This window comes from Rhipicephalus microplus, chromosome 7 (genome assembly GCF_043290135.1).
Source record: "Rhipicephalus microplus isolate Deutch F79 chromosome 7, USDA_Rmic, whole genome shotgun sequence".
Classification (NCBI taxonomy): domain Eukaryota; kingdom Metazoa; phylum Arthropoda; class Arachnida; order Ixodida; family Ixodidae; genus Rhipicephalus; species Rhipicephalus microplus.
In genome coordinates, this window is record NC_134706.1 from 120,061,367 (window position 1) to 120,075,306 (window position 13,940).

Here is a 13,940-nt window from a genome sequence, read left to right on the forward strand (position 1 = left end):
AACAGTTGACAGGTGACGCGCACGATAAACATCGCACACGCCACAACTACCCATAACCTGAAGCTCCACAGCATTACGCCTGAAGACTTTCAAGCCTTTAAGTTCCAGGTTTCTCTATGAAATACGAACATGCACGTCATACAGGCAAGTTGCAAAATGATCATGACCGCAATAAGTTTTTTTTTCTTGTTGTTGGTGTTTGCAATTGCCGGAGCTATCTCAGAGGCCTCGGTTTTGCATGTTGTTCGATATTGAGAAAGTGGGCACGCATGCATCCCCATTCGCAGTACATACAAACGAATGCCAACCGTCAACAGAACATTCTAGCATGCGCAATAAAACAGTTTAACGCACAGGGAGTGAGATATCGATGGAGAATGCGACTGCAATGACGAAAGTCGCCTGGGCAATTTGTGCCGAATAAAGCGAAGTTCGTACCACTGATCGTAAGATAGATTGCTCGAGTGTGCACTTTATCGCGTTGGCATGATGATTATGCCCAAGTTTGACGCATGTAGGCGTTACAGAACAAACGTTTGAGTGCATGCCTGTAACTAGATGTCATACGATGCTCGCTTGACATAAAGTGCCTGTTGCAGTTTTTCGCATTTTCGCACGTATAGTACCCACATTTTTCGCATAGTACCCATAGTTTTTGATGAGCTTCCTACTTTTCTGAAGCGAGGTTAGATTAAAGTAAGAAGCTTGGCAGGTCCTTCATTTTCAGGAAAAGGCGCCTCAAGGGTGACGAAAGAGGGCTTATACACGTTCACTTGCGGAGGGCTCACTTTGCACTACCTATTTATGGCCAGCGCGTCGATCGGGGGCGCTGACGGCGGCGTCTTTCGCAGCGCCATCTGGGCAGAGTCTGACGTCTATACCCATCGTCATGACATACCAACTAGCCCAAATCACCACACTTCTGAGGGAATCATTTCACACGGAACACCGCAAAAGGCTTCTCCCGTCAATGTGAGTTGACCCTCACAAGCTTTCGCTGCAGGGTTCCTCGGCTAAATTATGTTTACAAATTAGAATTCTCATTACCTCACGCATGTGCAGTTTGCAATGAACAAGAAACAATAGATCACTTTCTTCTCACACGCCACCGTTTTGCCTCACTCCACTGAATGATTTTCGAGAGGCCGATGGGTATCCAGCGATTGTCACTAAAAGTGGCCCTGCAGCACTTTTCGAGCATGGTGTGAAAACGCTGCTGATTAGTAGTAGAGGTTCCTGACAACATGCCAGTAAAGCAATATAGCGCAGCACGTAGCCTGGAATTCAGAATAAATTATAGAATTCAGCTAAAAATGATTTCTTTTCTCTCGCCAAATCGCGAAATCCGCTCAAGAAGCACTCGTAATAAGCCCATCTATCAGCCATTGGCTGATTTGAACATGGCGCGCTCGGTCGTTACAGAGATCGCCGCGAGAGGCCGAAACTTGTCTACTCATGCGAGCGCTATCGCACTGAGATAGCTGCGCATTCGAAAAAAAAAATGGAAAAGTGCTCAAGGTTACGAGACGTGCGTGGCGTGTTTCTTTGCGCCTGCCATGCCTTCCTGATTAGCTTCCAGTACTTTTGTCGGGTAGAGAAAATAGAATGCAACGGTGGCATCCAACGCATTTTTGTAACTCTACTAGCACTGGAAGGATGTTGAAACTTTTGCGGCGTTCAACTCGTGGGGCAATAAGCTTTTCCAGTGAATTCGTTTTATATTTACTTTAAAAAGTGTTTCAGGGCCTCTTTAATGCCTCCACCCTCTTAATCTTTGGAGGCACTCAGTTGGGTGCGGGCAGTAGTGCTATTCTGTCCGCACTATATAAATTCATTCAAGCAACTAAAAGGATACGTTGCTAGTAGTACTTCCAGGTGAATCTAATTCTGTGCCCCCTTTCTTTTTTGCTAATATTTTAAAATCTGATTTGTCAAATTGTTTTGCCCTTTTGATGTTCTTGTTTGAATGTACGTTATTATTCATCTCGTATTTATCGGATGTACATCTTTTACCAAGCATAGCATTGAAATTTATGTAATAAGGTGCAGTGCGACCAATCCCTCTTGTGCGCATGAGCAAAGATCCTTTAGGTGTCAAACAAACGGATCTTGAAAAGGGGGAACGCGTTTTTCATAGCAGTGAACATGCGGCCACAAAGAACGACGTTGCACTGATGTTTTCTACACCCGAAATATGGCTGGGCTGTGCACAAGTGTCACTGGAAAGACAGGAGTGAGCAGTGGTTGGAAGGAAAACGCTAGTTTCACGATGTGCTGCGTCTATGGTGTATTACACTCGCCTCTTACGACCGCTCCAAAGTAGTCCAGACGAACTGTGCCCTTAATAAGCATATGCTTGTGAATCGCAATTTGCTGCCAGCTTACACAAGAGGGTGTTTGTCCTAGCGCTGCAGGAGCTGAGGATGCGTGCCGTTTTTCAGCGTTTTTTCAGCTTTGGCGAGGAAATATAATGAAATAAAAAGGGGCATTTTTCATCCTTTTGCACCAGGTCGCTGAAATATTGTGAGCGAACGTTCGGAGTATGCCACTGATAAGTTTCATGATCTCATGAAGCTGAAATTTTACTGGACATTGCAAATATTAGGATCTGGTTAGAATTAAGATTTCGTCAGTGCACGTTGGGTGCAGCATTTTAGATTTATGTTTGCGTGGTTAGTGTTGTGGTGTATGACGCATGCCATGGTGTGTTTTCGCAATGCCTTCTCGTCATGGGATTTTGCTGTAAGTCGAGCTTTATCATGTGCGTCTTTTCTTCGGCTCGCATTCTAAATACGCTGGAATTCTCAGGCATTCTTTAACAGTTCTTGTGAAATGACTTTCCGAAAATGTACAAACACAATTTTTTTTAACGCAGAAGAATATCGTGGCACATCTGGAGAAGTACCTGTAACGTATGCGAGGTTGCAGACTACGCTGAGCACTTCCTTCTTGTATTGGTGCTTGAGTAATGGCTACAAAATCACCGACTACAATGAAAGATCCCAGGCTGGTGAGCTCCTTTCTATGTGGATATTACGGAGGTTTTCGAAAGAACTACCGTAAGTTTAAGATTGTTCTGTCTGTAACATTCCAATGCTACAAAGACCGTGTTATACTTGGCGACATACATGGTTACACGCTTTAAGGTTGAATAAAGGGAAAATGAATTTCCTCGTATTAGTAAAGCACTGTTTCACAATCGCGGAAACGCCACTTTTACCGCGAGACGACTCTTGATAAGCGAGAAAAAAGCGCCAAAATAAAAGGTGGTGCAGACGTCACCATTAGAATTCCGCACAAAGCACTGTGATGCTGAAGATTTTAAGGGCGTTTACTGGGTACAATGTTCCATTTAATTTACAGATGAAGTTCATTTTCATCCGTTGGTGCCGCAGACCCAGCGTGCAAGAATTAAAAAAATACATTTTGCCAATTTCGCGAAAATACAAAAATGCGTTTCGAAATTAGTTAGGTCACGCGCGGGCAAACGTCCATGTGAAATTTAGAATGGAAACATCAGCCTTCATTCTATCCGCAAATAATGAACCTTCCTCAGGGAAACATGTGACATTAGAGCACCTAGTTCACTCAACTAAGCCAAGTCAATGTTGCGCGTCAGTGTACCCTTAAACATTTACTGTTCTCATTTACTTCCCATATCCCCTCACGTTGCTCCTGCGTACTTTCTCGCTGCCATAGTATATATGGTTATGTTATACATATATTGTACGGCCTGCGTGGCGCCATACTCGGCTGTTCTGTGTTTTATCTTCTCTTTTGCTCCTTACCTTCCCACTAAGCCTCACTTCTTTCCCATCCCCTTGATAGACATACCTATGTTGTATGCGGTTGGACTGCTCGGAGCTTAGCGACAAGATCAGACAGCATAATCACTTCGTCTTTCTCATCCTGAGCCTCACATATTACCTTTTTCACCAGGTTGCTAGATATGTCTTTCTGTAACTCGTTGTGCTACATATAGTTATGTCTACGCAAGGCCTCACATGGCTGCCCTATTCTATTATTCTCCACCTCAAGCTCACTGCCCCTTTTCGCACTTTTACACTACCGTGCTATATATGGCTATGCTCTGGTTTTTCTACCTTGACATCATACATGGTAATCCTCTGCTTTAGCATCCCCTATAATTTCTTACTTTTCCTCACTATTTCTCTTTCCCGCTCCGTTACGCTAAGATATTATACATTGTTTTTACGGGTACCTGCTTGGGCGAGTCGGCCGCTGTTTATTGTTACCTCTTTTTCGCACACGCTAAAAGACGAATATTTGAGAGAAAGGGGAAGACGGATGCAATCACAAACTTTCAACTAAGATTATTGCACGGACACTGGACGAATTTATGCAATCACGTTTCATGGTTAGAAAAATGAATTACAAAAAAATTGAGCAGAATAATTCTAATGACCACTCGTAACGAGAATGGATGCACCTATCGAACATCTTGCATTACGGATTCTGATACACCATATATTTCTGCGGTAGTTCTAAGAAAGTCATACTGACGCAGTTCTCTTCCGTCTAATCTTTCCTCCTAAATGTTGGTCGTTTAAGTTGGGCGCAATAACGTAACAATCAAGTGTGCACGGCTTTGAGATAAGCAAATCAAAGAAAAGTGGGCCATTAGGGTTTGCTTATACCGCTGCGTGTTTTCATCTGTAGGTTAGTATCTTGATCTTGGAGTAAGCATGACTTCCTTACACATAATTTCGAACTGTATGACGTTAGACATTGCTATGTTATGCTTTGCTATGCTTCGTCTCCTCCTCGCATTTTACCCACACTATCACACTATATAAGGCAATGTGTTTTGCGTGCATGCGCCATACATTCTTCAGCTGTGGTATACACTCCCCTCCTTTTCTCCTCTAATTTACACCCTCTCTACATTACATAACGCTGCCTACGGGAGACCATACGTTGCTGTGGACGGTCATTTACCCCCCTTTTAGTCCTCAGTATTCTCGCTTTTCTTTTCGCACCCTTACATTTGGAAGGCTAATGTAAACAAGGTTTTTCGTGTATGATACCATATATGGTCCTGCTATGCTTCAGTTTCCCTCATTCATTTCTTTACCCCCTACTTTGCAATTATCCACACCCTCGCTTTCTATTTGCGGCCTCTTTCGTATACCCAGTAACGCTATTTCGGTTTTCCTTGCGCGGCGCTAAGTAGTGGTATGAGTTGGCAACGCACGGTGACAGTATGCTCTTCCTGCCCTTGCTCCTCACAGGCGCTCTGCTCCGCTATTATAAAACGATGATAGAACACGGCAGTGCACAATGACAGCATGCGACAAACTAGCGCCCCGCACTTTCAAAATTTGACAGGTTCTACGTTTTGTGACAATCTGTTTTGTGCTAAGCAGTCGGCAAGTAGCCGCCTCTGCTGACGTTTTTTGGCTTTGTGATACGCCTTACGTGACAGATTGACGTATTTTTTCCGAATTTTGTAGCGTGCACATCGAAGGTCGACCAGGTAGTTGTAGGAGTTGCGTTCTTCAGCATTTTTATTTCGCCGCTGAACTTGGGTTGTATAAATTACGTCTAGTTATGTACCTGAGGCCATTTTTTTTGAAATCTCAAAGCTGAAATGGCTTCTTCGCATGAAGGGCTTCCTTTGTTTGATTTAACATATTTGCAACACTGTAATAGTTAAAAAATATCGGCTGATTTAGCACCTCATGCGAATTGGTTTCACACTGAGAAAACAAGTAATGCCCTAAGCAAATTTTTGAAGGGGCTAGCGGCAAGTGTTCCGATGTCGATCGACGACAAGTGCAGTAGTTTTGTGCACATATTTGGCTTAGCAGACTCTTTCAGACTCTAGCGTCTACTTGTTACTAAACTGGGTAAGGTATGGTGTAATAAAGCGTCAGCACTCACTTAAGTGCACATGTGGGAGCAATACTGCCACGCAGTGCGTTTTACGGTGTGACGATGGGAATATCACGCGTGCCACGGTTTTGAGAAGGGGTTCTCTAATTATGCCGCATCTTATAAGCTTGAAGACATAGAGGTGGGTGCTGGGGCCTGGAGCCACCATTTTCACAAGAGGACTCTTCTTTTTCATGGCTGCAAGGGAATGTGTTAGCGCTTCTTTGGGCCTGCTTTTTGCCCTCTTCTTCATCTTAACAAGGAAGAGAGAGAGGGCAAGCAACGTAGCAAAGAAATAGGTGTGAAGGCAATGTAATGTATTGAGTATAAACTATGCTCTTAGGACAGCTAAGTCAACAGTCTTTATATTCCTTGCAGCACCGCATGTCTGCTCTCAGTATGAAAGAAATCCGTTTCTTCATAATATCAAAAGTTTGGTATCACTTGCATATTCCCATTGTAGTTGTCTTTTTTTTCACACCAGCTGGCAACTCACTCTCTATCACCATTACAACCACCTTTAAAACTTTTGAGTCTTTTACAATCATGAGTTATGTATGATACATTTATCTGAGTAAATAAGTACTCGATATGGCTGTCCGGTAAAGAGTACGATTTTACCCGAAACACTGTCAAAGCTCTGTGCATATTTGACACTAATGATTCATTTAAAACAGCGTTACCATAAGTTATTAGTTACCATGATTACAGAAGCTGCGTTAGTGTACGAATGACTATATGCAAAGTTTTGTGAGTGAAGGTATTTAGTATGCTTCTTCGAAGGCATCGTACTCGTGTTGCCTCTCACACTTCTTGCGGAAATATGGTGTAACTTCTGAACGCTGTAGATGCCTTCACTAAAATGTACCAATTAAGCTTAGATTCTGCGTATAATAACGCGTTATATTGCAATATTACGATGCTACGATGCATGTTCTTCTTTACAGGCTGCTCCAGAGTGCAGGCGAACATAAAGAATGGCCAGCGCTGGAGCGCTAACAAGGCTTTCATTGTGCCTATTTTATTCAGAGACAATTTGCACATTTCGATGCTGAGCCATGCTACAAAGGCAAGTTGAAAAGTTACCATGCAAACTTTATGCAATAGCAGATGTTCAAAGTAAAGAAGTGGGGCATGGCCCCGCCGCGGTGGTCTAGTGGCTAAGGTACTCGGCTGCTGACCCGTAGGTCACGGGTTCGAATCCCGGCTTTGGCAGCTGCTTTTCCGATGGAGGCGGAAATGTTGTAGGCCCGTGTGCTCAGATTTGGGTGCACGTTAAAGAACCCCAGGTGGTCGAAATTTCCGCAGCCCACCACTACGGCGTCTCTCATAAATCAAATGGTGGTTTTGAGACGTTAAACCCCACATATCAATCAATCAATCAAGAACGGGGGCAGGTGCTTGGGGGATGCGCGACGGACGTTGAGAAAGAAGTAGGAAGGCGGAGCTAGCCCTGAGGGAATAAATATCGTCGTTCAGAGCCACGACCATGGATCCTTGTTCTTTACAGCAAATGAATTTAAGACCTATAGCCGAGAGCGCTGCCACAGCAGTGGGTGCTGGGAGGGGGGGGCGGCGAGTTCTTGAAGCCACTTTCCTACCAAAACTTTTCAATTTACACACGTGCATATTACACGAACACGTACTCAGGGTCGCGGAACGGGTGCCTAAATTATATTCCTATTATATTCCGGAAAATAAGAATCAGCCTCAGTTTCGTCTCTTACAAGTATGAAAAACTTAGCCCATTGCCGCTAATACAATGGTCAAGCGGGTCTATTTCATACTTGTTTTTGTCAACGTGGGATAATAATTTTGATAGTTTCACCTAAGTAAAAAAGATGCGCTATACAGCTGATGCTATTCATCCATTAAGAATGGCGAAACACGTTGCGTAGGTCAAGATTTGCAAACTTGTTTGAAAAGCTGGGTGACCTTATGTTAAAAATGTTCTCTTATCACAATAAGATATAGAAAGCTATACAGACGTTTCGCCACCTATGCAGATAGCATCGTCAATATGCACTGTCACCAATTAAGCGAAGGTCGAAGGTCATCCAGTGTACTTTTAGTCTCGTATGTCTCTGTACGCATCCGGTAGGGGACCGCGGTTGTTGTTATCCGCCTTGTTCCGGCGAATGAACCACGCTAGAAGCTTCCTCTTGCCCCACCTTTGTTCCTGCGATGCCACTTACATTAGCGAAGTAGGCAAGAGGCGGTCAACAAAGCTCAGAGCACAAAAGCGACGGCAGAAAAGCCACCAATGCCACATATCCCTAGACCGAACTCGTCGAACACTGCTGGACAACAGGGCAGGCCTTCGACTTCAATAATGTGACGACGCTGTCTGGTAAACAAAGGTGGGGCAAGAGAAAACTTATCGACTTGCGGTTCATTCACCACAATAAGCCGCCTTGCAACAATCGCGGCCCCCTGCCGGTTGTGTATAGAAACATACATACGAGGCTAGAAACAGGCTAGGTCCCCTTCGCTCATGTGGTGCCAATGAATTTGGAGGATGCCACCTGAATAGGGGGCCAAACCTTGGTGTAATTTTTTGTCACGTGTTCTCTTGGTAAGTCACAGAATATTTTAATCATGTCGAGACATAGTAGCTCGGGGAGACATGTTGCGCAGTTTCGCGCAAAGGAGTCATTCCTTCTCACAGGGGGGCCCAGTATTGTAAAGGGGGGGGATATGAGGTGCGATGGCGCAGAAGCTGGTCTACGAAAGACTGTAGTGAGCCCAAGCCTCACCACCGTAGCTCTGCACGACGGATTCGAACGCATAGCGTCGTGGTCATATGCGAAGATTGAGATTTCGGCAATGAGCAAGCTCCCGGCTGCTAAATAAATTTTTGTTTACTCTCTGCGGCCAATAATGCTTGCTTTTCAGCTAAGTTTTTGCTATGAATTTGTTTTTCAGAACCAGGTTGTCCTTTTTAAGTAAGTAGCCTAAATTTCTATGTACTCGGGGGCATCCCACGAAAGCCAGTATGCATTATTCCTTGCTTTCTGGCTAAGCGTAGATAATTACTGCGCATGAATGTTGTAATGAACCAGTTCAATCCACTGTTTATGTCCCAAACTTTTTGAATGTGAATATAGCCTGACATCTACGTAAGAGTGTTACAATAGGTAAAAGATGTCCAGGTAGCACTGTCAGCCAAGTTGTACAAAAAGAGTAATGCTGCAAAGGGACTCTTTCCAGTGAAGTCCAGTGGGCTGGTCTGTATATTGCACGGCTCATGGATGCTGCTCTCAGAGTGAGTCATTAAGCAGTTGTTCAAGCAACTAAGTGTTTTGTGTCCGATAAACTCCTGCACATTATTTTAACTAGATCTGAAAGTATTGGAGCCGGAGATGTAGGCCCGTGTGCTCAGATTTAGGTGCACGTTAAAAAATCCCAGGTGGTCAAACTTTCCGGAGCCCTCCACTACGGCGTCTCTCATAGTCATATGTTGATTTTGGGACGGTAAACCCCCCATATCAATCAAATCAAAGAGATCGGAAAATATCTGGCGCCATATAAAAAAAACCAATAATTTCGAATAATGTTAAGTCTCTTCACAGCAGGATATGTTCTTCTGCTACTGGGTAAAGGGTTTCTCAGTGTAATAAAAATAATGAAACGGGTTGTGCTGGCCGCCTGGCCTTGTTTGCCGTACATTATTTGTGTGCTGTTCGTGTTTGTGCATGTGTTGTTTGAGTATGTCATTTCCATCCAGGTTATTTTTCATGGAAAAAGAGCCATTGGAGTACGTTTCATCCGTCGTGATCGGGAATTCAACATCATGGCTGATCGCGAGGTTGTGATCTCTGCTGGGGCCATTGGTTCTCCTCAGTTGCTCATGCTGTCCGGCATCGGCCCTCGAAGTGACCTGGAGAAATTACAGGTTTGTTGTAAAACCTCAGAAATAGCAGAAGGCACCAACCAAAATATATTTCGCACAAGCTAATCTGCATTATTTCAGATGGCTAATCAAGCATGTAATAATTCAAGAAGAGGTTTTCACACGTAACCAATACTGCACAAAACGGTTCTTATCTACGTGAATTAGTAATAGTCTAAATGAAAGTTATCACACCTGCAACGATTGCCCAATATGAAGGCAGTCTTACCCATTGGAAATATTTAGCAATTTGGTTGGCACGACAGAAATCTAAAGTGAGTTTCGCGTATAGGTCGTGTAGTTACAGTGAAAGCTTGAAGCATTACTCATGCATGTATTGTAGTCTTGAATGGGGCATGTTTGTACATACTCTCATTGAATGAAGGAAACGCTGCAACAGGACGGAAACGAGAACTAGTTAATCCTGTTTGAGCACTCTTTCCTCATTCAAATTTAGTTGCACGTGTTTTTTCTTCACTGCATATCTGCCGGCACAATAATCTACTGCCAATCACACATACAAATTCAATTCACACTTCAATATATATTGCCAAAAATTTACTTACCTCTTTTCTTGGGATCCTTCCTATTTTTTTTTAATTTCCTTTAATCCTTAATAATCCCAAAAGACGTTTTGCACCACTTGCACCTATCGGGGTGGGCTCATGTTGGCGCAATGATCAGATTCTAAAAACACGTTTACTCACAGATATGGTGCACCGTGGTCTTATAGAATACAGCAAGCTTATGTGCTACTGAGGCACAATTCCTTTCACCCTAAAGTACATTCTTCGGGAAAATGGCCAGGTGATAACACGTAGGGGTTTAAATACTGAGTAGTGGTTCGTGAGCGTATAATTAGAACTAGCACTCGCCAACTTGACACTTGTGTAACAGCAAGACCTTGAAAAAAGTGCGAGCACGGTGTCCTTGACTAGTAAAATTTTTGATGAAGGCCTTCTTTCACCCTTGTTCTGTCGGCGTTTTCTTTTTCTTCACGAAAGCGTCGTTGAAGACTTCAAAATGAGAGGGTACTTCCTCACGTCCGCATCGTCAAAAAGAACAGCTATTCTCACAAGATTTCATGAAAGGTCAGCAGCATTACATCAAGCACACCCTCGTGGAAACGGTACCATAGAAAAAGAAGCTTCAAGCCTCTATGTGCTAGTGTGAATCCCGTCAAAGAACCCCCGAAGGGATCTATACAAGCTAATGTGACATATGAAAAAGCACAGTAAGGGCAACATCATAATAGTGGTTCCTGGGTTTAATGTTCTCCATGTGACTTGGGGTTGCGCGTCGTCATGCACTACCGGCCGCAGCACCCCTACTTAAACTGCTCAATCATCTTTTGGCACTCATATAGATTGTCAATGGTATACAAAGAAACACCAGTCTGGACCGCATGTTCGTAAAAGGCCTTAAATATGAGTGGAGCTGAGAGGCCGCGAATTCGGGCAGCAACCATTTTATCACAGAAATGACCATCCTATGCCACAAGTTTAGAGCAAGATTAGAAATTTCAATATAGCAGACTACCAAGTCTTTCGCGAAGACGATAGCGCTGTAGGTGGCACGATATCATAGAAACACTGGACTCGAGGAGTCAGGGAAGAAGCCCAAAAGCACACAAAGACAATCAAATCATCGCGATACAACCCCACTGTCAAGCCGTACCTAATTCCTCTGTGGGGGCCGTGGAGGAGTCGCGCAAAGCACTGGCAACGTCAAAAATGAAACCGCAAACTGAAAAGTGGAATATTCTAGATCGTCAAGGAGGCGTTAGGGTACCCTGAACGATTAGATAGAACTGGCATGACACTTCTAACAAGTTTCAAGGAGCCCTGTGCATCAAGCGTACCTCGGTGTTCCTCAAAATCTGTTCTAGCCACGTACACGTAAGAGGCCAATAGCGCAGCAAAACAAAGTAGACAGGTTCATGCGCAACCACCTAGGAGAAGCGGGATGCATTGTCAAAGAACTGAAGCTGGCCTTCCATGGTATGCAGCGGGACATCGACTTACACCCGCGCTTTGATATGCATCGAAATTGCTCAAATATAAACCTGTATCGCCCAGTGACGGTAGCAGAAAGAGAAGGTCCTCAGCGAGCTTACCCACCACATTGCACCGGGCGAAGACTAAACAACATCCCGGAATCTAGATGAACCTATTGTACACGCACTTTCAAAATATAACAGAGACTGCTTATACAATGGTAAGGTACCGCCAGAATAGAAACATGCTGATGTAATCAGAAAGTTTATGGGCATTTTTCCTTTACAATTCTTAAACTTGAAACAATATTCCTGAACTCGATTGCTGAAAAACATTACGACCACATGGTGTACCACCACATGGTCTGTCGTGCAGCGAGTGTCGATCTAGCAGCGTAGCGATTGTACACTCAGCGAGTACCGCGTCTTTCTTTTCCCCTGGTTTTGTAACTTTTCTTTGGCAGGCACAAAACGCAGGAGAGAGAAAGCGACAGACGAGCGCAAGCTTTCAACATGCGAACAGAAATGATTGCGCTATAAATAATAAAAAAACTCCTTATCTGTTAGGGCCACCCAAGGTTGACTGATGCATTTTTCGTGCGCCTGTATGTGCAAGTCTTCCCTATGTTCACGTGTTAGTTTGCCTTTATGTAAAAACAAGATATCTGTAATATGAAATGCAGGATCACAATATCATGATTTATAATGATCAGACAACTGTGAAAATGTTTTTCTTCCTCGTGAGTTCGCATGCTCTTTTGACGTGTATTGATACGGCGGCCAGTATGTCCAACGTACGCATTTCCACAATTTAGTAGCATACAAAGTACCACCCCTTAACGGCATTTCGCCAACTTAGAATATCCTCTTACATGCGAAGTAGCTCTTCGACTAGCCTGCATAACACTGTCCCTCCGTGCGTTTGTACGAATGCGCCGAAACGCGCTCGCTTCGCTGTAGGTGTTGGGGTGGTGCCAAGTAGGTCACTTTGAAGCCGCACGTTAACGTCACGCTCCCCTCACAGTACGTGCTGACGTCACACTCTCCTTCGCCTGCTGCGTGCTCGCCGCAGCGCCCATAGCTGCCGCCTCGTCCGATCACCCCGAACACCCGCCGCTACCGCCACTCACTTCGCCACCGCGACTGCCGTCACTACGCCACCGAATCGTTGCTTCATGCGCAATAAACCTGACACGTGCCTAACGTGCCACGTGTACGTGTTACCCGTCCAACGGTTCATTCTCTCTACAACACGCATCGTCAAGCACCCATCGAGTAGTAACAATCTTTCGGCTCGTTTACATGCGATTGAAAGGACGCCGACAGACGATGCTCCTTCGTTCACTGAAATATCCCATACTCAGCGTGGAATCCATTGATCAAAAGGCCATGGTTGTCCAGGCGAAGCGTGCGCAAGCTCCAGTCCAGCACCCGTGTCCACTGAAGAAACAAGACCAACGCCAGCCATCGCCTAAAACAAGTCTTCCATCGCCACGACACCACACGTGCGCAACGCTGCTGCTTCGCATCCCAGGATTCCCGTAGGGAACGTGGTGTGAATTTTTCGCCACAGCAACATTTTATTTACCTTGAATTATACTTTTGCCAAGTGCTTGGCAAAAATCTCGTGCCATAATAGGGCACTAAAAACAACGCCATTGTCATACTTCCCTGATACTTTAAAATTATAAACTATGGCAGAACCGCACATTGCTTTTTATCTTCACTGAAGCGTTTCATTGAAGTTTAATATCGCATGCTCTTTAGGTGAACGTGAAGCGTGTAGAAGGAGTAGTAAGGCTTGGGAAATACTTCGTTCCTGAGGCAGGTTAGCAGCTTCTGCCATTTGGACCCAAGCTTGCTTTTGAATCACAGTTGTGCGCACTTGCAAAACTTGCACCATCGAGAATTAATGGCCGCTTTCGCTTTGTTCTTGAAAAAGAGCAAGTTGCCTTTCTGAGTGGGTAGACGACACGAGGAAGTCCAAATAATTCCTGTTGACTCCACCGGGTAGCGAGAGATCATGTGTCTAGGGGTTTACGTACTCTGACCGCTAATAAAAGAGGTTGCTTGGTAAGTTTGCCTGATAAGATGTCTAGCCGAAAATTCTGTGAAGCCATTAAGAAAAGCTTCAAGAGTCAATGTAAAACCGCCAAA

General features: G+C 44.3%; 1 protein-coding gene across 1 annotated transcript in view; it reads left to right on the forward strand.

The window, feature by feature from the left end:
• LOC119179093 (glucose dehydrogenase [FAD, quinone]-like) overlaps window positions 1-13,940 on the forward strand; it is a 131,321-nt gene that overhangs the window by 33,732 nt on the left and 83,649 nt on the right. Inside the window, exons 4-6 of the mRNA XM_075870095.1 lie at window positions 2,876-3,010; window positions 6,843-6,964; window positions 9,623-9,790. Of these exons, the coding sequence (XP_075726210.1) occupies window positions 2,876-3,010; window positions 6,843-6,964; window positions 9,623-9,790 (425 nt within the window). The remainder of the gene's footprint in view (window positions 1-2,875; window positions 3,011-6,842; window positions 6,965-9,622; window positions 9,791-13,940) is intronic.